This window comes from Euwallacea similis, chromosome 26 (assembly GCF_039881205.1).
Source record: "Euwallacea similis isolate ESF13 chromosome 26, ESF131.1, whole genome shotgun sequence".
Classification (NCBI taxonomy): domain Eukaryota; kingdom Metazoa; phylum Arthropoda; class Insecta; order Coleoptera; family Curculionidae; genus Euwallacea; species Euwallacea similis.
In genome coordinates, this window is record NC_089634.1 from 2,357,960 (window position 1) to 2,385,049 (window position 27,090).

Below are 27,090 nucleotides of genomic sequence, written 5' to 3' on the forward strand. Positions count from 1 at the left end.
ATAGGTATTTTATTACTGTTTAACAAACGTGGTTTTTAAGATAAACATTTATTAAAAGTATATTAATATATAACACCTGATAAGTTACAAGCAGCTCCTAATAAAGTAATAACGTTTTAATAAACCGGTGTAATCAATTTAATTAACTGTTAACATTTCGTAGAGTACACGGTATCGAATTATTCAAACAGATTAAGTTGGCTGGTCGGCGTGGTTAACTTTAGATGAGGAAGCATGCGTAAATAAAGGAGTTATTTTGATTGGTCTAATGGGAGAAGGCGGAGAAAATACGAGGGTAGGTTTTACTTCCCCTCCGAGGGCTCTAAAATATTAGTTCAGTAACTTATAGCCTTCGGGACGAAGGGATTCAATTAGAGAACTCCTTTGGGCTATCGATTCACTCTGTCTCACAAAATTGACAGTTGAGCAGGCACAGTAAACAGTCACTTGTTTTTCCAGTTATGTCTAATTCGATTCGAGAACAGAAATCGCGCACTGTGTATAGTATTGATCAGATTTTGGGATTCAGTTCCTCGACGGAGCACTGTGGTAAGATCAGAATTTGATTTTAAAAAAATTGGCACAGTGCCTTTGACAATTTTTAAAGGGAAAAAACTATATCATGTGACAAAGAAAAACATGAAATTTTCACTATTAAATGATCCAAAGGAAATATTAATCATTCCTGAAGACCCCTAGAACCACCCCGTTAAATGCTATTTGAGATTGTCTCAAACGCCCAGTAGATTACGTAAAATTATACCCAAATAGATCATTTACATACAGATGGACAGATGACAGGCGCACACAAAACTCTTTTTCGGTACAATCCTGTGCCAGCAATTTTTTAACATGTTTTAATAATCTCTCGGTAACAATTTTTTAAGAAAATGAGGTGGTTAAAAAAGAAAATCTGATCATTTTTTTAACACCTCATGGTTTAACTTCTAAACGAATACTTTTAACTTTGAAGCAGCCAAAAAACATGTTACTGCTCTTAAAAGAAACAAGTCAGGTTCTGAACTAAAATGTTCGCACAAAGAGTCGAAGTGGCACACCTTTTAGGCATTTTTGAGAGCTCTTATTAAAGACAAAAGTTTCTAAAAGCCGGCTTCTAAAATCATTGACGAACTCTCCTTGGACGAAAAAAGTCTCAATGAGATACAGGGTGATGAAAAATGTCATGCAAACCTGTTGATTTTCAACCTTTGATATCTATTGTTATTTCAGAACCGTCATCATAATGTTCTTTGGCGGCTTTGGTCGATATTCCGGGACTTAATGGCGGATTTTTATTTTTTTTTACATTAAAAAAAATCAATTTTTTTGTTTAGTTGCCCTGTGGTTAAGAAAAACGCATTAAAAATAATTAATTGTGTCCGAAGGACCGTTTTTACGGGCAATGGAAGACATCTTAGAACATATTTGTGATTTTTCAATTTTTGGTCTGTAAGAAAAATTACAGGGGGTTTTCATAAAGTTTCTATTTTTTATGAATATTTAGCAAAAATAACGATTGCTACGCCTTTACAGTAACGCTCATGGTATTTCAACAAATTTAATTGGAATTTTTTTAGTGTTTTATGAGACGAATCAGTGTACGATAAATGGATAAGTTAACCATAAATAAAAGCCTATTACGCAAGCATTACATATAGTGACATCTCCAATTTCGTAATAACTTATTACTAATTTGACAACTAAGTCAAAATGAAAATATTTCAATCACCTTCTAAGGGATATTTATGTCCATAAATAAATTTTATTGTCAATTTCTCAGAAAATACATATTTTACCTGCCTTATTGCATTAGGGTTATAAATTCACCTACTTTATTGCACTAAGGCTATAATGAATAAGTTTATGGCCGTAAAGTAGTGTCATAAAACGCATTTTATAATCAAATCGGACAAAAAACATTATTAAGAATTTACTACGGTTAATCAACGCCTTATCCAGTGGATTTTTAATAATGTTGATAGACCATCAAGAACTTAAATAGGATGGCAAAATAAAGACACACTGAGATAATGTTTTTAATTTAGAATTGGTCATATCTAAGCTAATTTTTATTCATAATACTTATCTGGAACCCAGAAAAATGCATTAAAATATTTGCCTGGTATTTGCAACTCTTTTATAATTAAAAGCTTTCTCTTATCTCTTCTCACAGGATCTAACTCATTATACAAAACAATGCATATCATAACTAGTTCTAATTATGTGTATATACCATAACACCCTAAGAAATAATACGTCGTAAGGCTAGGGAAACATCAATATTATTGAGCAATTTGGTCTGGGTTTTTCTTATCAGACCTTTTATTTTCTCTTCCAATAAAATTTGATTTGTAGGCTTATTAATTACGGGGAATATGCTTTTCTTATGGGCAGTAATGAGAAAAAACAAATACCTACCATTTTGGTGAATTTTAGTCACAGTCGTTTGGATATTTAAGCTGTAAGGAAGTAAATCCTTTTTGTTTTTCAGAACATTGAATTATTTCAGTCGTAGAAGAAATATTGTAGCACCAAAATGATGGTTTCCTATACATGTAATTTACTGCACTCGTCCATGGCTCGCAAGCAAACCTTTTCGTGCTCATTATACAATAGAGGTATTATTTGCAAATTCTTGACCGACATTTGAGTATTATTACGCACTCCAGGACCACTCAGTCGAACTTTTTAGTCAAATTGAAATGAAAATCTATACGCAATTCGCAGACTTAATCACAATAATATATACTTTATACAAATAGTAGTAAAAATTAAAATAATTATTATCTTCTATGCACTTCCAATCTCTTCGTTTAGACAATCGGATTCTTTTTAAACTTGTTTTTAAATAATGATTTATGAAATATTCTTGTCCGAATTTGCCTTGGACGTGACTGAATTAACGCTTGTTTGAAAAATGGATTTAAAGCAGTTTTGCTTAACTGATTTATTTTCATACAGCTTGTTCTAATAGATTTATTAAATGATTAAACTGCATTTTTTAAATCATACAGTGTTTCGTTATGAAGAATTATAAAGTGGATTTAATTCGTTTCACTCTGTTGTAATTAGGATAGGATAACAATTTTCTAATTGATAAATTACCGCAGAAATATATATGAAAAGTAGAAGATAGAAATACATATATATGAAGGTGGAAGTCAAATTGAATTTGTCTGGACATTTGTGAATTTGACCGTCAACTTCAATAATGACAAAAATGAGTGACGTCAATGACGTAACTGACAGTGGTAGTTGATATTTTTTACATATTAAATGAAATTGGCCGGTAATTTACCGGACGAATAAATAGACAAGTAAAATACACTGCGTGACATAGAAAAGAGAACACCCCGTAAAAATGGTTTAATTTAAATAATTTTTGGTCTGCATGTTTGTTTATATGTATAGCAGAAACGATCTAAATTTCACTCATATTTATCTACGTATTAACGAGTTATTCGGAATTTTAGGTTTTTTTTAAATATAAAAATTGCAATAAAATATCAACAATACAACTGGAAAATAACATTTATTGGAGTGTAGTGTGCTTAGAAACTGCGTAGAGATATGCCTAGAACCAGAATAGAGCGAAATTTTCATCAATTGAGCGAGTTTGAGAGGGGTCGAATAGTGGGTCTACGAGAGGCTGGTCTGTCATTTAGGGAAATCGCCACTAGATTGAACCGTAGTGTAAACACTATAGTGAGATGCTGTCAGGGATGGTTCGAAGAAGGGCAAACAGGCAGAAGAACAGGTACTGGACGACCTCGAAGAACTACAGAACGCCAAGATCGCCGACTCCGAATTATGGCCCTAAGAGATAGGTTCGTCTCGTCGAGGACGCTGGCGGATCAGTGGTTCGCTGAGTATGGAAGGCCCATTGGGATACGAACCATTTATCGCCGCATAAGAAGTTTTGGATTGATTTCCTACCGTCCCTATCTCGTGTTACCCCTCACCTTAAATCATCGTCAAAATCGACTACAGTAGTGCCAAGAACGGATACATTGGACTCTGGAATGGGATAATATCGTGTTTAGTGACGAATCCAGATTCTGTTTCGGTATGCATGATGGTCGGGCAAGAATACGAAGGAGACGGGGTGAAAGATGGGATCCTCAGTTTGCAATACAGAGGCATGTCCATCAGACTGTTGGGGTAATGGTTTGGGGTGCCATTGCATATGGTAGCAGGTCACCTTTAGTTTTCGTCAGAGGCAGTATGACAGCCCAGCGATACATCCAAGAAGTCCTGGAACCTCATCTTGTGCCTTATCTGGAAACTCTTGTTGATCCAGTTTTCCAACAAGACAATGCACGACCACATGTGGCTAGAGTGACTATGGACTTCTTCCAACAAAATGCAGTCAATTTGCTACCTTGGCCACCTCGATCTCCAGACCTCTCACCGATCGAACATGTATGGGATATTATAGGTAGAAGGTTGCATAATTTACCCCATCCCCCGCAAACCCTAGCGATGTTGTGTCATGCTGTCCAGTTAGCCTGGAATGAGATCCCCCAAGAGGACATCAATCACCTCATTAGATCCATGCCTAGACGTGTACAGGAATGTATAAGACACCGCGGAGGACCGACAAATTATTAAATTTTTTTTAGTTTTTAACAATTAAATTTGTTCAACTTTTTAATGAAGTATTTGTTTTGGTGTAAACAACATGCATACCAAAAATTATTTAAATCAAATCATTTTTACGGGGTGTTCTCTTTTCTATGTCACGCAGTATATATCTTACATTTATTAAAATTGACCGAAGTTGTCCGGTAATTTGCCGACAAATATTCAAACAAGTAAAATATATTTTCTTGATCAGACATTTTACACTTTTAGTTTTAAACGATAAAAAAGATACATTAATATTAGGTGTACAACTTTGCTTCCGCCGTTTTTGAATAGATGTATGTAGCGGTAAGTAATGATCGAAATAAATAACCCCATGTGGGCATGCAGGAGCCTTGGGCACCTGTTAACATAACCTCATAAAAATATTAGTCTATTTGTGTCTTCATCATAAAGTTATTCGCAATTGAAAATGTCAGTGTACGAGCCAAATTCTCGTCATTTGCGGGAGGTTTTACTTTTCTGCTTCAATATGAAGAAATCTGCTGCTGAGGCTCATCGAATGCTCTCAGATACTTATGGGGAAGCCACTATTAGTGAAAGGACATGTCGTGAGTGGTTTCAGCGCTTCAAGAACGGTGATTTTCACGTCGAAGACCAACATAGCGGTGGAAGAAAGAAGGTTTTCCAAGATGCGAACTTGGAAGCATTACTTGACGAAGACTCGTGTCAAAGTCAACAAGAATTGGCACAATCATTGGGAGTGACTCAACAAACAATCTCAAAACGCCTCAAAGACATGGGAATGATTCAGAAGCAAGGATATTGGGTGCCGTACGAGTTGAAACCAAGAGATATTGACAGGCGTCTGTTCGCTTGTGAACAGTTGCTTGCAAGGCAAAGACGGAAGGGATTTCTGCATCGTATTGTGACTGGGGACGAGAAATGGGTTCATTACGATAATCCCAAACGCAAAAAGACTTGGGGATATCCCGGCCATGCTTCCACGTCGACGGCCAAACCGTCTATTCATGGTTCCAAAATCATGCTCTGTATTTGGTGGGATCAACTCGGCGTAATATATTATGAGCTGTTACAACCAACTGAAACAATCACAGGTGCTCTTTATCGAACCCAATTAATGCGTTTGAGCCGAGCATTGAAAAAGAAACGGCTGCAATACAACGAGAGACATGATAAAGTGATTTTGCAGCACGATAATGCTCGACCCCATGTTGCGCAAGTGGTCAAGAAATACTTGGAAACATTGAAATGGGAAGTCCTACCCCACCCGCCATATTCTCCTGACCTAGCTCCTTCTGATTATCACTTGTTTCGATCCATGGCACATGGGCTAGCTGACCAACACTTCCGGTCTTATGAAGAAGTAAGAAATTGGATAGAATCGTGGATCGCTTCAAAAGATGTCCAATTTTTTCAACACGGGATTCGTATGCTGCCCGAAAGATGGGAGAAAGTAGTGGCCAGCGATGGACAATACTTTGGATCCTAAAGGTATAATTAGTTTTTTACAATAAAATCGCGAAATTCGGAAAAAAAACGGCGGAAGCAAAGTTGTACACCTAATAAATTACTCATTTTGTAGAAATAAATATATGTATTGAAGAATTTATAATTTAAACCCAACAAAATACATTTTTATTACGAGTAATTATGACATTAAACAAATTACACAGGTCAAAGGTTTACATATCCCCTTTTAAACTTTTTAAACCGGAAACAAAAATCGCGTACTACCATTTTCCATTTGCATCCATACATATCGAAATAACAATGGGATGTTAAAAATGAATGTTATTGCTTACAGAATAGGATGGTTTATTGTATCCAGCCATTTTAAAGGCGAATGAACATGGTGGGCCAAAAAATAGTCCGATTCCTCAATAATGGTGGTCTGTTATCTCTTATACAATCTTGTAATTGGACTATTGATGTAAATATGTTAAGGTAATCTGTTAGGGTAAGCTGGATGATCATGTTCCGCCGTGTTCACTCGCTTGTCGATAGTTATCTATTATTGGCTGGCTAGGATCAAGAGTTTTAGAGTAATTTTGGTGGGCTATTAAGGTTTTTCTGGATAGTGACTTTAATGCCCTCTCTTTCAAGTGTTTTATTTGTTAGGCTATGGTGGACCATTGTATTCGGTCACTAAAGCTAAACGTTAGGACATGGTGGTTTATTATGATTGATGGTCTTATCTGTATGGTATACTTCATAGGATGGATTCATTTTTGGTTTCACCTACGTCCTTATCTTAAATCCTTACCGACTGATGTACTGATTATCCTCACGTTACCGTCATTCTTATCGAATGCAATTACCTTTTAGCGTATGCCCTAGCGTTGCTATCTGTTCTGAATAACCGCCGTTCTGTTTCTTAATTTGAACTCTGTATTATCTCTTTATTTCATTTGTATGAGCATAAATACATATGTTAAATTGTTCTTGTGTTGAATTTAGTGTCCCAACTACTCCTCCTCTGTTGTCTGTGTTTAGACTAACCGTTGCTTAAGACATCGCTTTGCTTTGAGCAAAAAGCAACGGGTAACGCCCGAGCAAATCCAAGGAGTCAAACCGACATAGTCTTAAGGGCGTAACAAAATTAACGCTAGATCTTGGTCCCGATTCATGGTCCGTACAATTAATTAAAAAAGGAGTTTTTTCTTCATTCAGTATTAACGATATTCCTGCCGAGATAATTATTACTGTACCAACCATCACTATCATTATCCTCCTCATAGTCACTACAGCTTCCAATATTCAAGCAGCGCTTCAACCTTGCTGGTTAGGAATGTCCAGCTAGACACTGATTTGGGTACTGTGCCGGTGACAGAATTCATTAACAGATAAAATATTTCTTCATAAATGCTTAACTGATTTTTGAAAGTGAACAACACTCAGATATGCGCGTCCTTAGACTGTTGTAGAAGTACTATACATTAAGAAGGGAAACTACTACATTTTCGGCCAAAAAATCATCTTCTTTTGGTAAAAACTCTTGAATGCTCAAATCTGCCCGAGAATTCTTTTTTACGGCAGTATGGAAATGAGTACCAATGCTCTGGAAGTGTTCATCGATTTTCGATATCATCTAAGTACCTAGCTCTACAGATATACAGTTTTATCGAAGATATCGACTTTTTGAACATTTTGGTATGATTTTCACTATGAACAACGTTTCTAGTTTCTCTCTTATAATTAGTGCATGCAGGAGATCTATGATAGCCTGGCTATGTGTAAGAGACGGCTAGAAAGCAAGCTAGATGTACAGTAGGAAACAAGAGCTAGAAATTGGTCAAGTTATTTATTTTGCCTAATGTTATGTAATCGGTGAAGTAATAAAATGTTTTCAATTTGACCATGGGATGTTTCCATTACTTGAACGGATACGTAGGGTTTTCTGAAGTCTGAATTTTGTAATTTGCATCTCCTATGAATTCATCGAATAATCTTATTTCTTGATATAGCATTTTCACATATTTTGAATGGCTTATGGTATTCAAAGGAGGTATGCAGGGTTGTCCATAACTAGGGTTATAGTTATTTTTGTTCGGGGGAATTTGTGCTTCTTTCCCTTGGACACTGATGCAAATTTAGTGGAACTTCTTCCGCAGCTGGTTCTGGGCTTGTGATATCGAAGGACCACTCTCGTTTTAATCATATCTCGTAGACCGAGAGAAGCTGAATTAAGACTCGTTGGGGTTTCATTTCTTTGAGTATGTATTTTACAAATATCCTTAATCTATTTTCCTTTTTACGAGAGTTTCTAGTCACTGATGATTCAAGAGTCAAAAACCGACTTGACAACTGAGTGGAAATGTCAATTGTCAGCTCCCAATACCTCTTCTACTGTCCTTACAGCAACCATAAAGCTACAATCATTGAGGTTGGAGGATCTCCGCAGCCTTTGAATTGGCCCTTTGTCGTCCTCTAGTTTGTTACCTTTTGAAACCACCAGATATTGTCTCTAACTCTGGCCCTTTGAGGCCAGTATTGCACAGATGTATGACTTCTTAGGAAATTCCGGCGATGTGGTTTTTATTTTACCGGCAGTAAACCGTACTGCTATAATAACAACTGTTACATACGGTTTTGTGACGGTACCTCTGGTTTAGGCTAAACCTTTCGGCATGTTTTATTGTCAACCTTTGAAATTCCCAAAAAGTCTGTATTGTGTTCGGACATTTTTTTAGAAGATTCCTATTAACTTTCTTTCTCCGGATAATTGTGATTGTAGCTCCTACTTTTTTCATCAACGTCGAAAAGTTTAAATATATGTTATTCCATTTTTTTAAACTCTGGTTTGCTATGTAAAGCACATTTGCTTTCCCTATTTTTGCTTCCTCTGTATATTTTCCTGTGTAGAAATATTGGACAGTGAAGCTACGTCCTCATAGGTATAAAATTTACGACGCACTTAACAGCGTAATTGAAATCGATGAATTTCATTGGTTGAAATTCGCTAAATAGGAGATTTAAAGGTTACGCTATTAACTAGCACCTTATATGCCGAAAGTGAAAAAGTCAACTTTCGTGTATATTACCAGGCTTCCGCTGTGAACTTCATGTATTTTCTAATACATACATATGTCTCTTCAAACTTGAAAGTGTAGTTAGTCTGGTTTTCACTTCTAGCTGCCCTTTGACTCTTGGTAGTTATAACTGTAGAGTTCTTTCATGAAAAATATTCAATAGACAGTAATCTGTTTCTATCTTTTCTCTCACATTCGGATCAAACGTGGAAGTTTCCGTAATATTCGTTTCACGTATGTTACACACATTTCGCTCTATTTACGCCCGCCGTGCTCTAATGACGCTCGTGAGGACTTTCACTTAATTTACGGATATGCATGATGTATATTAACAAAAGGGAGGCCCACAAAAAATTTAAATTCTATTTAAACGTTATAAAATTGTTAGAAATTGTCATGCAATTACATGTATAAAATTTCACAAAAATCAAATAAATCGTTTTATAGGAAAAATACAAAAGAAAAATAAAAATTCTCATGAAAGCTCGAAACGTTCTCTCGGCAGTGTGATATCATAAAGCGGTATGCTCGACTGTAACCAGGCAGCGCAACATGTAATAAATTGGGGATTAGGGGAGATATTTGGCTTTTACTTTTTTAGTTTGGTTTTTATTACCTAATTATTCATTAAATTGTTTAGCCTTTGTGCTGAAAATGGAAGATGTTTAACCATTCATACCGTTGAAGCAGTATTAGCGTGCGCGTCTCTTTAAATTATTGTGTGTAGATTAGACAATGGTTGTCGAATCCTTATGCTATTTCAGATTCTTTATTCGATTCTGAACGGGCTTGAGAAGCCTACAAAGATCTGATCATCTAAATATAGGTATAATTGATGTAATCATACGCCTACAGAGGAAATACCACTTCCTCCTACCTCGTTATTATACAATCCGCTTCACTGACTATTAATGTTGAAATTTAAATACTGAAATATTAAAATCTGAACCAATTAAAAATATCGAAAAATTTCCTTTGGTTGCAAATAATCCGATGAGCCGTGATATTTTATATCCGATTTATTTGGAAACCAAAGGCGTTTTCAGCTTTTCAACGGTTAGTATATGACTGTATAACCTCAAAACTGCCATACTCTACAATAAGCAGAAAAGAAAGATTTGAAAATTTAACGATTTTATACTATTTAAAAGTATTAACCTTCATTAAGAAAAAAGAGGAATTTCGTAGAAAATACAGCCCCACTGTAGGAAGGAATTTAACTACATTTAGAGTAAATTGGTAAGGATAGTTCACGTACATGAGCTCTAAAGAAGGTAAAAATGCGAAATGCGCGGAGAAAATTAGGACTTAAGAATTTAATTAACGATTTAAATGAATTTTAAAAATAAAATTCTAAATTGTAGTGTTATTCAAGTGAATGAGACTCTTATAGCTTTCTATGGCACATATAGACACTGCAAATTATCTTGTTAAATTTGGTCGCATAGATGCTCAAAGACAAAACATGACCTCTTATTAATTGACTAACTGACCAATTTCGTACACTCCCAATCCCCTATATAAAATTTTCTGGTGCCTACCCAGCTTATACAATGCGCTTGTAATCGGCTTAGTAGCTTAAAATCTCCATTCGTAAATCGGACTAAGTTTTATTATTTGTGTATGTATACCTTTTTAAATCGTATGCCGAGCTGAATTAGCCTCCATTAAAGCTGAACGTTTAAACTGGATTAACTAATTCAAATTCAAATGAATGTTGGCTATCGCATAAGTATCAAGAAGGCATAAATTTTAAACAAATCTAACAAGCACTAAATTTCATTATTTAGGTGTGTTGTTTCAGGTAGTACCACCGAGGATGATAAGCACAATATCAGTAATTCCAACGAAGGTTCGGACGACTTAGAAGAATCCAGGCCAAGGAAGGTTCGACGATCGAGAACTACCTTCACCACATATCAGCTCCATATCTTGGAATCGGCCTTTGAGAAGACGCAATACCCTGATGTGTTCACTAGGGAGGAGCTGGCTATGAGGCTGGATTTGACTGAGGCTAGAGTGCAAGTAAGCATACCAGTATATTGTATGTATATGATATGTATATGATGTAAGTATATGATATCTTAAACTAGATAAAATACCAGAAGATGAAATATTTATAATAAACAGATATTTAATGCAATTAAATTAGTTTAATGTGATTAACAAAATTATTACTTGCATTGCATTTAACAATGCCATACTGGTTTCTCAATGTTGCGCTGAACCAGTCAGTGGCGAATTACAGCGGTAATCTGCACTAGTGCAATTACCGAGATAATTTCCCTGGCCGCTCTGGTAATTTTGTGACAAACTGACGTAATTCAATTTTGCGGTAGTTTATTTGCAGGATGTGATTAATTAAATTTTTTTCTTAAGTACAGTTCAAAAACGCGCTCGTTCATGCAGTGTACGCGTACTCATTTATTTCAGAAAAAAGTCAATATTTTCGATAAAAAGCGAGATTTTTGTAAAACTAGGTATGTTATTGGAAATTGGTCGAATACGAGCTTTCCCCTTTCGCTGCATATTGCTACAGGTAGTGTGATGGCTTGAGAATGTTTTTCTAAGAGCTGTGGATCGAAGAAATTTCATCGAAAAACTTGGTATTTTTTCAGAGCCTGTAGTAGGAGATTGCCAAGTTACAGTTGACGCTGGAAAGCAATCAAATTGATCATTTATCGATATTGGGAATTCGGTGTAAATTGGGACGATTGGCTGGAGATCGAACGTTTCTAAACATGAGTCCTATATTATAATCGAAACATGTTTCAATTGCTAACTAAAAATATATTAGCCCATTAAATTCATTTTTTAACTTGAAATAAAATATATCTAATCATGGAACATCTATGCTAGGACGAGAAACATACGGTATTAACTATGGTTAAAGAGAAGCTACAAAAATGTTGTAAGTTCTTATAACTCTAGCTCAAAAATACGCCAACTTCCACCTTCTTCTTTAGATGTTCAAACAGTTTTATCTGGTATTTACGAAACGCAAATTGCTTCGCTTCACAATACTTCCAAGGGCATTAAAGATGTGAATATTGGAAATAGAATTTACATGCATATTTAGTAAGATATTATCAAAGTTCCCGAAGTTGTTGCTGGTGTCATTTGTCCTTTATGTGTCGATAAAAATAATTCCAGCGGTATCAAATCTGGTGAAGGTGATGGCCATAGTACTGATCCATTAATTTCTACCTCGCTTTGTTCAAAATTAAGTAATAGTGAATTAAAAATTGATTTACAAGTTGACTGTTATCTGGCGTAAGTTATAAGTTGCATTCCACCTCAATGACATCAACATTAAAAATCATCCATAAGTAAAATATTGGAATATCCTTTGTGCGACGCATTCAACCGTCCTTAAATCGCCGCTGAAAAGGCAATTATGAAAAGAGACAGCCCTCCATCATTATATACGTAGCAGGGAGGCACTTTAAATGAGACATCAGAGAAAATCTAGTGCCGGATCCAGTTCCGATTACCTCCATTGTGGCGAACAATGGGCAATTGCGCTCCCACTTCAACAGCTACAAGGCAGATTAATTATCTAAATTGTTACCAATTAAGTTCAAGTTAATGTCCATCATTAGTCGGGTATTACCGAATAAAACGCCTAATCATATAAGACTATTATATTCGAAATTTCGAGCGCAGTAGCGAAAAGGGCATTAAGTGATATTACCAGTTTCAAACGGGCTTTTTATATTGAGGGTTGTAGGAAAATCGATACTGCCAGTTAATTGCATTTCGCTCTGCCTCTATGATTCGCTAAAGGCTTAAGGGTCAAAGTGAAAGATTGTTCTCATTGATCTTGAGCTTTTCACATAATCTCCCAAATAGGACTCAATTGTAAGACGTAGGTAGGTGAAAAGAGTTAAACTTCATGTGTACTAGATACAACTGTCCCCCAAACGGCAATAGGAATGTAAATAACTCTTAAATTTGCGATTTTAAGAGTGGTACTTTTCATTACCAATACGACCTTGTTAGATTCCTGCTAGGGGTTGATGGTAAAATTTTTGCATCAGAACACATGTAATTATGCTATAAACTGCATTATGGATTCCTTGAGCAATATACCGCGAAGATATGGTGAGCTTAGTTGATTTTTTTACATCGTACTTTTCTTCACCGGAATATTTTTGTTGGCGGATTCTTTTCGACCCCTTAGTTTCAAAAATGACTACATTATGCTTTTCTTTTAAAGCACCCTATAATGTCCCTATTATGTGTCCCTAAAAAAAAGGCATACAAATAATTTCTCCAACTGGGCCAATGTTTCCAAAAATCTTGAAAAACCAACGCAACAGTGTTAGGAGTTTGCGGTAATGATCGTACCCTTCGAACGAGCCAAGGGGGGATGAAAATGGGTCACGGTTGCTGCAAGCTATATCGAGGAATCTTTGAAAATTGACTTTTGGTCAAGCTCTTCCTTCGTTATGAATATACTTTTTCTACCAATTAGTTGTTAGCTGGCAGCTGTCGCTCTCTAACTAAACATTGAACAACCGGCCCTAAGTTCGCATTGCTTGTAAGGGCACGAAGAAGCATCCATGTACAGTTATTATTAGAAGTCAATTTTTTAACTTTTTGACTACAAGGGCACTCCCATTTTATCTTGCTGTGCCCTAGGCCTATTTATGGTTTCCCCGCAGCGGTAAAGGACTGCGGCAAACCAAATTATTCAACGAAATGAAATTTCCAGAAGAACTAGTTGGTTTACGTTAGAAACGCCACATTTAGCAAAGAAATACGCATCTCATTTTTGGAGTTGCTAGAAGTGCATTTTTCTTTTTATCCAATTTAAGTTTATATTTAGGAAATCCTCAATTACTGAGTTGCGAACCATACAACCTTCAAAGCAATTGGTTTATTATTATGAATAAGCAACATTCTAACGAGCAAAATCCGTCAAAACTGGAATATAACATACGAATGCAATTTTCTAAGTATCTGACAAAGAATGGGGTCCTTTTTATATAGGATTTAAGCGGAAGTAGCGTATATGGAGGTCTCTTTGGTGATTTTATTGATTGGGTAAGAGACACGTGTTTCTATTAATGTACAAAGTTGGATCAGTGCAAATTTCCTAGCCAACTATTGATGGCTTTTCTGTCCAAATTTTGCTCATGCTTGCTTTGACCAACACTGAGGCTTAAAAATATTAAAATGACCTAACCCGATTTCCAGCTTTCATTTAAATAATTAGGTGAAGTTTAGTTCCTACATTCTTTATAATAATCGATTTCGATTTAATAAAAAATGTGCTCCTTATACAAGGTGCCCATTTAAAATCTTCCGGACTCCTATCAGTTTATTTGTGATTTCATAAAAAATTAATTATGGGGATGTATATGAGGCTAATGAAGGTAAATTTTAAAATTAGTGGCAACCCTATGGGGTATCTCAAAAAAGTGGAGCGTCATAAAGTAAATTTTTTGAAATGGGACCACCTGCATTTTTTCACGTGATAGAGTCCTCTCTTGATCTTGTGTTAGTTCCTAGATTTTTTTACCATGCGATGCAGTGACTCGAAGCTATAATGTTTAAAACAAATTTTAAACATTTGGAGTGCCTCATAAACAATCAATATCGCAGTTAACTTACATTAAATTTTGATAATTTTAGGATTGATTCTTACGCAGGATTGCCTTAGCAAGCACGAATACTCATTTAGCCAAAAATACATACTTCAATTTCTTGATTTTTTTTCAAATAGAATAGTGTGACGTATGACGTATGAGGAAAGAAAATTATATTTTCTTTATTTTGATATAAAATAATGTATATTTATCTTAAATATTAACGGAATTATTAATTATTTTGGGAAAAAATGCATTGGTGGTTAAGTGGCGAAGTGTTAATCATGCGTTACCATGGTTTCGATGTTGTTATATTTTAAATGTTGACAGCTTATTTCCGGTTTTCTGTTCCTTCTAAATCTGTTTATTTTAAAACTGACTATCAAAATGAAATATACTCAACAAGAACTTATTAGTATGATTTATGTAATTGGTTCATGTGATGGAAATTGTTTATTAGCATCTCGCCGCAACGATTTTTAATAGAGTACATTGTAATTTAAGAAGTCTAGAAAGGTTAAAGCAGCGTTTTGAATGAATAGGAAGGGTTAGTTATGAAAAGACAAGTTGAAAGAAGAGGATCTTAGGAGAAAAAAATTAATTGAACATTACTTTATCAGTAATAGAAAACCCACGAATTAGCGTAAGAGAAATGAGTGAGGAAGTCAAGAAGCAGTCAAAATTTAAAACAAATAACATTGAAACCATGGCAACGGATACTAAACACTCAAGCTGTTAGCCATGAATGCAAGTTTTCCTGAAATAATTAATAATAATTCCATTAACATTTCAGTTAAATATAACATTATTTTACACTAAAATGAAGAAAATAGAATTTTTTTTCGTTCTACGTGATAAAAACTACACCATCCTATTTGAAAAAATAAAAAAAATTGAACTTGAAAAGACGAAAATTAAAGTTGTTATTGTGAACACCCTGTGTGTATTTGTGACTAAATGGGTATTCGTGCGTGATAAAGTGATCTTGCGTGAGAATTGATCTCAAAATGATCAAAATTTAACTTAAGCTAACTGCAATTAAATTTTTTTTATGAGGCACTACAAATATCTAAAATTTCATTTAAAACCTCATAGCTGCGATTCACTGTATCTCAGGGTAAAAAGGAATCTAGGAATTAACACGAGATGAAGAGAGGATTCTATCACGTGAAAAAAAGGCAGGGAGTCCCATTTAAAAAAATGACACTTTATGACGCCCCGCTTTTTTGGCACACTCTGTAGGGTTGTCACTAATTTTACAATTTTGTTTCATTAGCTCCATATACAGCCATATAATTAATTTTTTATGAAATCACAAATAAACTAATAGGAATCCGACGAGCTGTTAAGTGGACACCCTGTTTTGGTACTTTTATCTCTTTATAGACAATGATCACTAACAGTCAATAAACCACCTTGGCACCTCTATACACCAGGTAAATACTTTGGCACACCATAGTTTAATGTCAACTGTCAATTACAATCATAATAATCTTAAGTTACTATGACCATCATCAACTTGTTATTATGCAAACAAACAGCACTTTCTCCATTGTTCCAGGTATGGTTCCAAAACCGGCGAGCCAAATGGAGAAAACGTGAAAAATCTCTAGGACGCGACACCAGCGCCTTAATTCACGCAGAACAACAAGGGATGGCGGAGTACCAAATGCACATGAGCCAACTTTCCATAAACGACACATTTTGGCCTCGAACCCAACTGCCTGCAGTGTATGGGAACACGCCATTAGGTTTCCCTTGGGTGGCCAATCAAATGGGGGTGCCCAACATACAGGCTTTCTTGATGACAAGGTTCGCATTAGCTGAGAGCGTCGCCAAGTTCGGTACTTGTCTCAATGAGAAATTGAAAATTCCTCAAGAGACGAATTCTGGTGGATCTAGTCCTCCTCCGCCTCCATAGTTCATGTAGATGTTTGGGGTGTAGATATGTTATATAAGAAGGTGTAGGTGAGAATTTTATACTGTTTTGTTAGATAATTCGTAGTGGTTATGATTTTAGTGATTGACATTGTATAGTCTTAAAGTTACGAGGCTGGATAATAAAAATATATTTTTAATAGTTTACCATTTCTGTGTTTTACTGTTGGTCACATTTCAAACTTGCACAAAAAAGTTAATTCCTGCTTCCTGAATATAAGACGAATTGAGGGTAATAGAGCATTTTTTTTTAATAAAAGATCAATTCAGGTGTGCCTATTTATTTTAAGTATTTTCTTATCTTACATGTAACATACGAGTATGTACTCAACATGATAATTTGGCATTCTCGAGTCAATAAAAGAATTACTTAATGCATGTTGAAGCTTTATTTCTGTACCACATTTTCTTAACATAAAACGGTCAAAACTAGAACGAAGAAATTGACTTTTTCAATTCAAGAAGATATATCACCTTATAGATATGTAGGGTGAGGCATGAGGAATTAACTGTGCATACTTCTACCATGGAACAAAATTACTAAGAAAAATATCCAAAGAGTATTAAAAAGTTGTTCGCATTTTTCATTGTTTATACATTTTATTGAAAAATGGTTTTGGCTATAACTTTGTAATGCCAGTTTATTGTTTTTCATTTTGTGGTGAAACAGTATACTGTTGTGTCCGAGTAAGACCATGTATTCAGGGTTAAAAACATCCAGGACCATCATCAAAAATTTAGTTGTTTTTTTTCCAGACCAAAACAATCATCCTGTATTTAAATTTTCGAAAAAGTGAAATGTACATTTGCTAAAGCGTTAAATGAACTAATAGTTATACTCAGTCAACAACATTGTCACACTCTTTATTGCTTTGTAAAAAAGCAAAGTTTACGAAAATACTGCAGTTTTAGATATTTAAATACTCCTATCATCCTTACTTTGAATATACTGTATTTCAAAATCAAATATTACAATTAATAATAAAATGTAAGACTCTGCAATATTTAATTGAATTGTAACGGAAAAAATTATTTGAGACATACATAACATTTTAAAAATAAAATAACGAGAGAAAAGAAAAAAATACCTATTTTTACTATTGTTGGAAAGTGACTCAAAAAACTTACATAAGAAATGCAAATGTGCTATTTACCATTACCAAATATTAATTAAAGATATCTTCAGAATAGAAATTTTTAGACTGTATGGTGGGTATATCCAAAAATCCAAAACTGTAGCATTTTCGTAAACTTCGTTTTTTTACAAAGCAATGAAAAATGTGACAAATTTGTTGACTGGGTATAAGTATTTGTTCATCTAACGTTTAGCAAATCTGTATACCGCTTTTTAAAAAATTCGTATACAGAGTGATTTTTTTGGACTGGAAAAAACCTACTAAATTTTTTTAACACGGTCCTGGATTTTTTTAACCTTGAATATGCTGAATGATGATCTTACTCATACACAACAGTGTACTTTTTCATCAGAAAATGAAAAAAAGCAACTGGCATTACAAACTTATAGCCAAAACCATTTTTCGACAAAATGTGTAAAACTCTCTGTGTAATAGCAATAAAAAATGCGAGCAATTGTTTAATGCTCATTCGATATTCGTCTTACTAAGGTTGTTCCATGATAGAAGTATCGATAGTTTCTCAAGAGTCACCCTGTATGAACCAAAAAATGCTCAGTACAATATACTCATATTTAATTCAAGTATTTACTTTTTGCTGTGTGTAGATTAATTGGGCACAGTGGCGTAGATATTCGTTATATCCGTAAAATTAAACAAACCTTATGACACATGAGGGGGAGTACCTTGAGGAACGGTGGGACTTGATCAAACCGATCGCATCGGAGAAAATTTCGAACAAAGGTTCTACAAATCTGACCAGAAAAGAAATTGCAACCCTTTGCTTTGTTGCCAATGCCACTATCAGGTTCCGACACTGTCCAACAAGGCTATTGTGCTAATTCTCAACAATAGGGCAAAGACAGGAAGTTTATACCTCCGCGCATAGATGACTTTTTGCTATGATCAGTGGCGTAACAATCTCCAGCAACACCGTTATGGGAGGCTAATAAGGTTGTCAATCACCTTGAGAGGATTGACAGACACTCCTAAAGACCGTGAGGGAACACTATGACTTTCAGAGGTTCCATTCATCAGAAATCCAACTTCTGAAGATTATTGATAGCTTCATGAAAGGCAGCCACAACAAGATGATCTGGCTGGTCTTATTGGACGTTGAACGAGCATTCGAGTATAGTCCGACCGCTTGACCTACGAAATGATGAATCAAGATTTGCAGGTAAAAATGTGCCAACTCACCAACAACTATCTTATAGATTCGGCCGTAGATTATATACCTATTATAGACTATCGTAATATAACAAAATATCTGCTACGCAAAGCAATAAGGTCGATCTGCTGATGAAGAATGTACTTAACAAAATCTATTGTTTGGTGGCTTTGGTCGATATCTCGGAATCTGTTTGGCGGTTTTTGTTTCTTGAACAATTAAAAAAATTACAGGGCATTTCCAAAAAGTTCTCATTTTTTATTTAATTACCGTGCATCTAGGAAACATCTCACTCTATTTAAACAAAATAAATTGTGTATTAAAGATCACTTCTTGTTGAATTAGTGGCATAGACCACCGTTTCTGGAGCTACTGCTCTCTTCAAGTTGCCGCCAAAGTAAAGATGTCAATTAAAAAAATGAATTTTTAAATTGTGGCTTGCCCTTGGTTGATAATTACGTGATACTTTTAATTAAACACTTCTATTATTTTTTTAAATACTTTAATTAAATTTGTCTTTAGTTAGCGACGTTGAAATTGCTACAATATCCTCGGAGTAGGTATGTATGGTACATTAGATAGATGCATTATTTATTTCTTTGACGGGCAGCAAAGGGTTATGGTTATCTCTTCCTCATTCAAAATTCTTTATTATGGACCTTACAAGTTCCTTAAGTGGGCTCTTTAAGAATTTCGGCATTTCTCAGCTGCAGTCGACTTACACACCACTAACGACGTCCTTAAAGGAACACCTTAATACTCAGGATAATAAAATATTATTTAATGGAATTTATGAATACATGGTGTTCTAATTCTGTTTAGACACTAAATATCACCACCTTTGTACGTATCAGAAAAAAAAGTTTCAGACAAAAAGTTCGTGGCTTAGAAAACATCTTTCAATGAGAATTTACTTATATGTATAGGGTGAATCAAAAGTGTACTTTCTGACTTTTAGTTCATTTTTTTTAATGGAACACTCTGTATTTTATTGAAGATTTGAATTTCTCATTAAATTCCTAATGAATAATACAGGGTGAGTTTTTTAAGTGTGTCACGTAAATATCTTTGAAGTTATGAGTTTTAGAAAAAAAAAATTCAAATAAAAAAGGGATTATATGAAAGGGGAAAACTTTTGGCATCATCACTGTTTCGATTCAAGGTCATCTTCAGGCTCTAATCAAGGTCAATTTTGTTTTTTCATATGGAAACCCCACATTTTTTTGACAGATCCGGATTTGTTGTTCAAAACAAACATGTTTTTACTTGAAACATTTTTTTATTCATTTGATAGTTTTGGCACCAATTGATATTTTTAAAGAATTTTGTTCTAACGAAAATGCTTGTATCGATACATTCAAGAGAAGAAATTTAAAAAAAAACATAATTTTTAAACAATTCAATCAAATAAGTGTTCAAAATAATGTCCTTCTACTTCAATGCATTTAGCGATCATCATTTTGAATGACTGTTGGATATTCCAATATGTTTCTGGTGGAATGTTACGGCAAGCTACTTTTATTCTTTCTTTCATGTTTTCAGCAGTTGTTGGCACTTCAGCGTAGACAATTTCTTTTAAGTACCCCCAAAGAAAGAAATCTGGAGATGTTAAGTCTTGTGAACGTGCTGGCCAGTTAACATAACCACCACGACCAATCCACTTTTGGGGAAACATTTCATCCAATTTTTCCCGAACTGTTACATAATGAGCTGGGCACCCATCATGTTGATACCACATGGTCATTCGTCGATTTAGATTTACTTCTTCCAGAAGTATTGGCAAGTCATGTGTTAAAAAATCGAGATACTTTGCAGCATTAAGATTTCCATCGATAAAAAAAGGGCCAATTAAATGTTCTCCTACAATGCCACACCAAACATTTACAGTCCATGGACGCTGGTTTTCCACCTCTCGCAACCAATAGGGATTTTCAACAGTCCAGTAATGCATGTTGTGTCTGTTAACTTGCCCATGGTTTGTGAATCCAGACTCGTCCGAAAGCAACACATTCGAGAAAAAATCATCATTTTGTCTGATTTTTCTTTGAGCCCAAGTACAAAAGGTAACTCTGTTTTGAAAATCGTCACCATGTAGTTCTTGATGAAGAAAGAAGTGGTAAGGATGAAACTTATGATTTTTAAAAATTTTACAAACACTACTTTGTGAAATACGAGACTCTTCAGCCAGCTGGCGAGTACTTACGTGAGGATCAAGTGCAATGGCAGCTAAAATATCAATTTGATTGTCTTCATTTTCAATGACAGTCTTTGAGCGTGCTCTTTTTTGTGTTTCGACACTTCCTGTTGCTCGAAATAAACTAACAATTTTATTGACAAAAGTCCGTGACGGAAGTACGTTTTGTGGGAAACGCTCGGCATAACGCTGCACCGTTGCAGTAGAACTTCTATCTGATTCGCCATAAGCAAAAATAATTTCAATTTTTTCGTCTTTTGAAAATCGCACTGCCATTTTACAATATTTATTATTCTAAAACTGAATTAAAACTGTAAGCGAGTAGGACTGTGGGTTCTATTTGTTTACAAATTGATAAAACATCTATTTATTACGTTTTTTTATTCTTTCTTTATCCGACCAGAAACATATTTGAATATTCAACAATCATTCAAAATGAGGATCGCTAAATGCATTGAAGTAGAAAGACATCATTTTGAACATTTATTTGATTGAATTGTTTAAAAATTATGTTTTTTTTAAATTTCTTCTCTTGAATGTATCGATACAAGCATTTTCGTTAGAACAAAATTCTTTAAAAATGTCAATTGGTGCCAAAACTATCAAATGAATAAAAAAATGTTTCAAGTAAAAACATGTTTGTTTTGAACAACAAATCAGGATCTGTCAAAAAAATGTGGGGTTTCCATTTGAAAAAACAAAGTTGACCTTGATTAGAGCCTGAAGATGACCTTGAATCGAAACAGTGATGATGCCAAAAGTTTTCTCCTTTCATATAATCGCTTTTTTATTTGAAACTTTTTTTCTAAAACTCATAACTTCAAAGATATTTACGTTACACACTTAAAAAACTCACCCTGTATATAAAACTTTTTTTCACATTAATAGTTTTTGAGAAAATAAAATAAAAAATAGTTCAATATTACTTGGGCATGTTTTTATAGTCTCGTGTGATTTATCAACAACCAGAGCAACATAATTACTATGTCACTGTTAAAAAGTACGCTTTTGATCCACCCTGTACATATGAGTAAATTCTCATTGAAAACTATTTTCTAAGCCACGAACTTTTTGTCTGAAATTTTTTTTTCTGATATGTACAGGAGCGGTGATATTTAACGTCTAAATAGAGTTGAGACACCCTGTATATAAAACAGGTTAAAGAACTAAAAAGGCAAGGAATACTCTTTGGTTAGATAGAGATAGTACTGTCCGATTGATATAAGAAAAGGTGCAACGAATGTATATTGTATTATATGGTATCATCAACCTCGTGCAATGCGTGTGGAAAGATGGAGGCACTTGATGGTGGTGACTGATAAGGCTTGATGATGATTGATTATAATGATGACGATGACGACGACGACGACGACGATGATGAAAAAGGCTACCGTATGGAAATTTCTACAATATTTTCTGCACAAAGCAAGTTTGTGAATAAAAATTTCATCAGTCGACTTTACTGCTTATTTTAATTTAATTGAAGGAATGTGTTTAATAATTTACCCCTAAGAGAACCCAATACTACGAAGCAAATAATTTAGAATACCCGTCGGTATTTTAATTTAACCAGCAAATCCCCCATTCGTTTTATTTGCAATGCGTTTCAAATAACGTTCCGAAGTTCTCTAATCTCTCGTGCAAAACTAAATATAAAGACAAACAAGCAACAAAAAATATAAACCTCGAGATCAATGTAAACGTAATAAGTTGGGTCTAATGCCATTGTGCACGGATTTCTTCAGGCGATTACCATATGAACGTCGATTGAATGCGACACTGCGCCCCCTTGCGCTTTAGGGTTCTTTCATCCGTATTCATATCCACCCTCGGATATTGGTTTCTGATTCATTCGGATCGGACAAGATCAACACTTACTTAGATCGTCACACTCTGTCCTTAATAAACTCTCGACTCTGCTGAAATTCGACAAATTAATTTGCGGAACTTTAATATTACAACTCGACGTTTATTGCGTCCACAAAATTAAAAAAAAAGTGTTCTCGGATTTGGTGCACGTTTTCATATTTCATTTCGGTTTTTAGGGGGATAAAATCAGTTCTCGAACGTTTTACGGAGGAATTATGTCTTTATTGACTGACTTCCAGCAAAATTCGGTAGGTAACATAAAACCACAGGTATATTGCGAATCAGGTAGTTTTTTATTTAATTTTGAGACTAGAAGATGTCTAGATTATGAAAGAACTTTTGCGCAATAAAACTTTTCCAGAACGGTAGTTGATTAGTTTGCCTAATATATTGTATACAGGGTGTTATTCAAGTACGTGACCAAATTTCAAGGGGTGATTTTTTGAGTGATTCTAAGACGAATAGTTTATAGAAACCTAAATCCGGTCATGTTTCATTTTCAAAATACGAGTGTTAAATTTTTCTTGCAAAATCGTTTTTTCATAAAACCTTAATAATCCTCTAGCAAATTTTGGTGACATTTTGCAGTATTATTTATGATTATTATTGTTATTTATGCGCCATTGACTTTTTTTAAACTTTTATATTTTTCTTGTAATAACAGAGTCATGGCCACCCAAGTCACCAGATTTAAATTCGCTAGATTTTTTCCTTTGGAGTCATATAAAGTCCTTCGTTTATAGAACTTCGGTCCATACTGAAGAAGAATCAATCCAACGGATCGGGGTTCATGTAATCAGATAAGATATATGCCGAGAATATTTCAACGTGTTCGGCAATCAATATTAAAACGAACTAATGCTTGCATTGAAGTTGAAGTTCAGCAATTATTGTAAATTTCGTGTTATTTATTGTTACATGTTTTTTTAATTTAAAAAAATGCGTACAATGTGTGATTGTGGTTGTGTTGTGTGGTTTTAACAAAGCGTTTTCTTGTTTAATTTTATCCATGTGCACGCCACAAGTAAAAAAAAGCAAAACAATTTTTAGTTAAAAAAATTCCTTTGTAATATATTAAAAACTGTCACTAAGTTTCAATGTCATATTAATTTGCACCTTTTTGTTATTTAGGAGTTTTTTAATATATGTATAAGGAATTTAAAAAAAGTTTGACACCTTGTATATTGAAAACGAAACATTACCGGATCTATGTTTATATAAATTTTTCATCTTAAAGTCACTTAAAGAATCACCTCTTGAAGTTTAGCCACGTATTTAAATAATACTCTGCATATTGTAAATTACTAATGTGCTATTAGCTTTAACTACAAGCTCATTTTAATACTAATATTAAAATAGCACTTTACTGATGTTCATATTCTTTGTTTATATGGAAGCTAGCTTGATATTAAAGTTAACAGAGTGTTAACAATTTAGTCCTAACAAAGGTATCTAGAAATATTTATTGACTATACTGTTTTTACAACTTTAAGGAACATTCTTTATTCCAAGGTTCAAATGTATCGATGCCGAAGAAATGGTATCCAGTATTGTTCGAGTTGAAGCTTTAGCAGTGAAAATCTCATGAAGTGTAATTTTGATTGAGTCATTTCATTGTTATTGTGGAAGGAAGTGGCAGTATGTCGCACCTTTGAGGAGTAATTCGATAAGACAGTAATACCAGGTAGATTTGCAAGTGTCAGAGTGGCTATTTCTTTACATTAAGTCGGATAACGTTGTAGTTTTACTATCTAGCTCTGCTCTATGATTTTTGTGCGTGTCAAATTATTGCATTCTTATTGGTTTAAAAATGACTTAAAAGCCCCTAGATGTTCCTGTTATTATTTTCATTTATCACGTAGTATCAAGCAACGTGAATGAAATGAACTTATTTTCTATGGCTTAAAGCAGGTATCCATAGCAACCCAGCGAAACAAACCGAGATGAAAAGCCCGGTGGCCGTTTCAGTACAGAAGGTAAAAATTTCTTTTTTACAATTTATATTGCTATAGACACAGGAAAAGTATACTACACAACTTGTTTCCAAAATGCCAAAAACCCAAAATGTGACCTCCCTAAGCAACACTAAAATTGCACATCATATGGAAAGAATCTGATGACCCCTATCGATTCTGCTACAAAAAATGCCAATATAACGTTTTCACCCACTGGCAACGTCTGCAATAATAAACGAACGAAGGGCTATTTTTACATTGGACAAAAATTGAAAGGTTGATTGTAGAGTAGAACGAAACGACAATGGAAAAAATTTGAATGGATAATGGAAAGTTTCTCAAGAAACAAGGACAGGATTGAGAGGTTGATTTTTTATATTTTGTATGAAAAGTCCGGCAACCCTGAAATATCTCGAAAAATATATAATTTATTACAAAATAGCTTATATAAAAATTTAAGGAGTTTAAAAATTTTACTAATCGGCGGCATTCAAAGATATACAAGCTGCGTCACAAAGTAGCAGTGAATTGAAGTTATGTTTTTTCTTATTGAATGGCAAACGTTTTATGGCATTTTCTTATTCACCCTTACATTCTGAATACACTTCATTTAACATGTTTTATGGCTAACTCTAGAGATTCAGCAGTTATCGTAGAATAAAAAATAATATATTTTTTTAATGTAAATTAACTTATTTTTATTGAAGCTAGTGCTCAGAATATGCCCTCTTAATTGCCTGACTATGCGCTAAATTGTAATAGATTTTCTCAATATCATGTTCCAGGATTTACCCATAATGAGATAACATTCCTCGATAATGTTTTTCCTCAACTTAACTAAATTTGTCGGTTTTATGTCATACATAGTACTTTTTACGTAGGGTCATAGAAAATAGTCAAGGGACGTCAAGTCCGGTGATCTAGGGGGCCATTCTTTTTCACCCCCACGGCCTATTCACTGACTGGGAAATACATAATCCAAGTAAGCTCACACTTGTAGCCCAAAATGAAAAAAAGGCTTTATTTTTATTTAATTAAATGCTCAAAATGTGCATATGCTTCTAAACCACTCTAGTAGGTTCACAAAAAATGAATCATCTAAAATGAGGAGATGCATCATCCTGCAGGAATCATGGACGCTTGAAATGTAGCTCCACTATGTTGACAATTGCTAGTAAAATTTGATTTTGTAACAATTGAAGATACATCTCCGTTATTAAATTCCTTTAAAAAAAAGGCCATTAATGTTCTTCCGACGATTCTGGCCCCCACATCGATTTTCTGAAGATGTGTGTGTGTTTCTCGCATTCAGTAGGGATTTTCTCTTGCCCACTAGCGAAAAAATTTGTCGATTAATAACACCATTTAGCATAAAAATTACCTCATCAAAAAAGATAATGTAGCTGAAGTGATCGTTATTTTCTTCCCATTTACGCATCATCGCATCACAAAATTCCATTCTGCTTCGATCAAAACCTTTAACTGACAGTGACTTTATAAGGGTGAAAATAGTTTGTCTTTAACATGGCTCTGTTGGAGTTAAACGGAATATCACTTTGTGCCGCGGCTTTTCTTAGTGATAATTGTGGATCTTCAACAAACTGTAGCAACGTATATATTTATTAAGGTATTTTCATTACTGTTTGTCGCGTGTGGTCTGCCAGAACGAACTTTATCATTGCAACTTGCCGTTTCTGCGAATCTACGAATGGTTCTTAAAACTGTACATTTCCCTATTAGTTCTTTATTAACAAAAGTAGTATTAAAGAGAACTATTTAATAAACGATCTCTGTTTATCACCGAAACCTCTTATTATAAGCAAAGTTATAGGTTCTCTTTCTGAAAGACTCATTTTATGCATTAACTACAGCAAGCTAATTACTAGATCAATTAGACAAAAAAAGACAAGCCATTATCGTCCTTATTGATGATACTTAGAATGTCCATCTAAATCATTAGATTTGTCACATCTGCACATTTTGAGCATTTAATCCATTAAAAATAAGTTCGTTTGGTTTTCTTCATACCTGCTATCTCTGCTGAACCACTAAAGTTGTCCATAAAACATGTTACATGAAATGTGTGCAGAATGTGAGGG

General features: G+C 34.4%; 1 protein-coding gene across 1 annotated transcript; it reads left to right on the forward strand.

The window, feature by feature from the left end:
* The first annotated feature begins 357 nt into the window (after positions 1 to 357).
* On the forward strand, positions 358 to 16,828 carry LOC136417026 (retinal homeobox protein Rx3-like). Its single transcript, XM_066402514.1, has 3 exons — positions 358 to 549; positions 10,942 to 11,162; positions 16,293 to 16,828. The coding sequence occupies exons 1-3, from the start codon at positions 462 to 464 to the stop codon at positions 16,650 to 16,652; spliced, it is 669 nt and encodes a 222-aa protein (XP_066258611.1). The 5' UTR covers positions 358 to 461; the 3' UTR covers positions 16,653 to 16,828.
* The last annotated feature ends 10,262 nt before the right edge of the window (positions 16,829 to 27,090 follow it).

What these genes read in the sequence shown, in the direction of transcription:
- LOC136417026 (XM_066402514.1), top strand. Translation starts at nt 462, where the DNA reads ATGTCTAATTCGATTCGAGAACAGAAATCGCGCACTGTGTATAGTATT. An exon ending in TTCCTCGACGGAGCACTGTG is followed by an intron (nt 550 to 10,941) that starts GTAAGATCAGAA and finishes GTGTTGTTTCAG; the next exon opens with GTAGTACCACCGAGGATGAT. An exon ending in TGACTGAGGCTAGAGTGCAA is followed by an intron (nt 11,163 to 16,292) that starts GTAAGCATACCA and finishes CCATTGTTCCAG; the next exon opens with GTATGGTTCCAAAACCGGCG.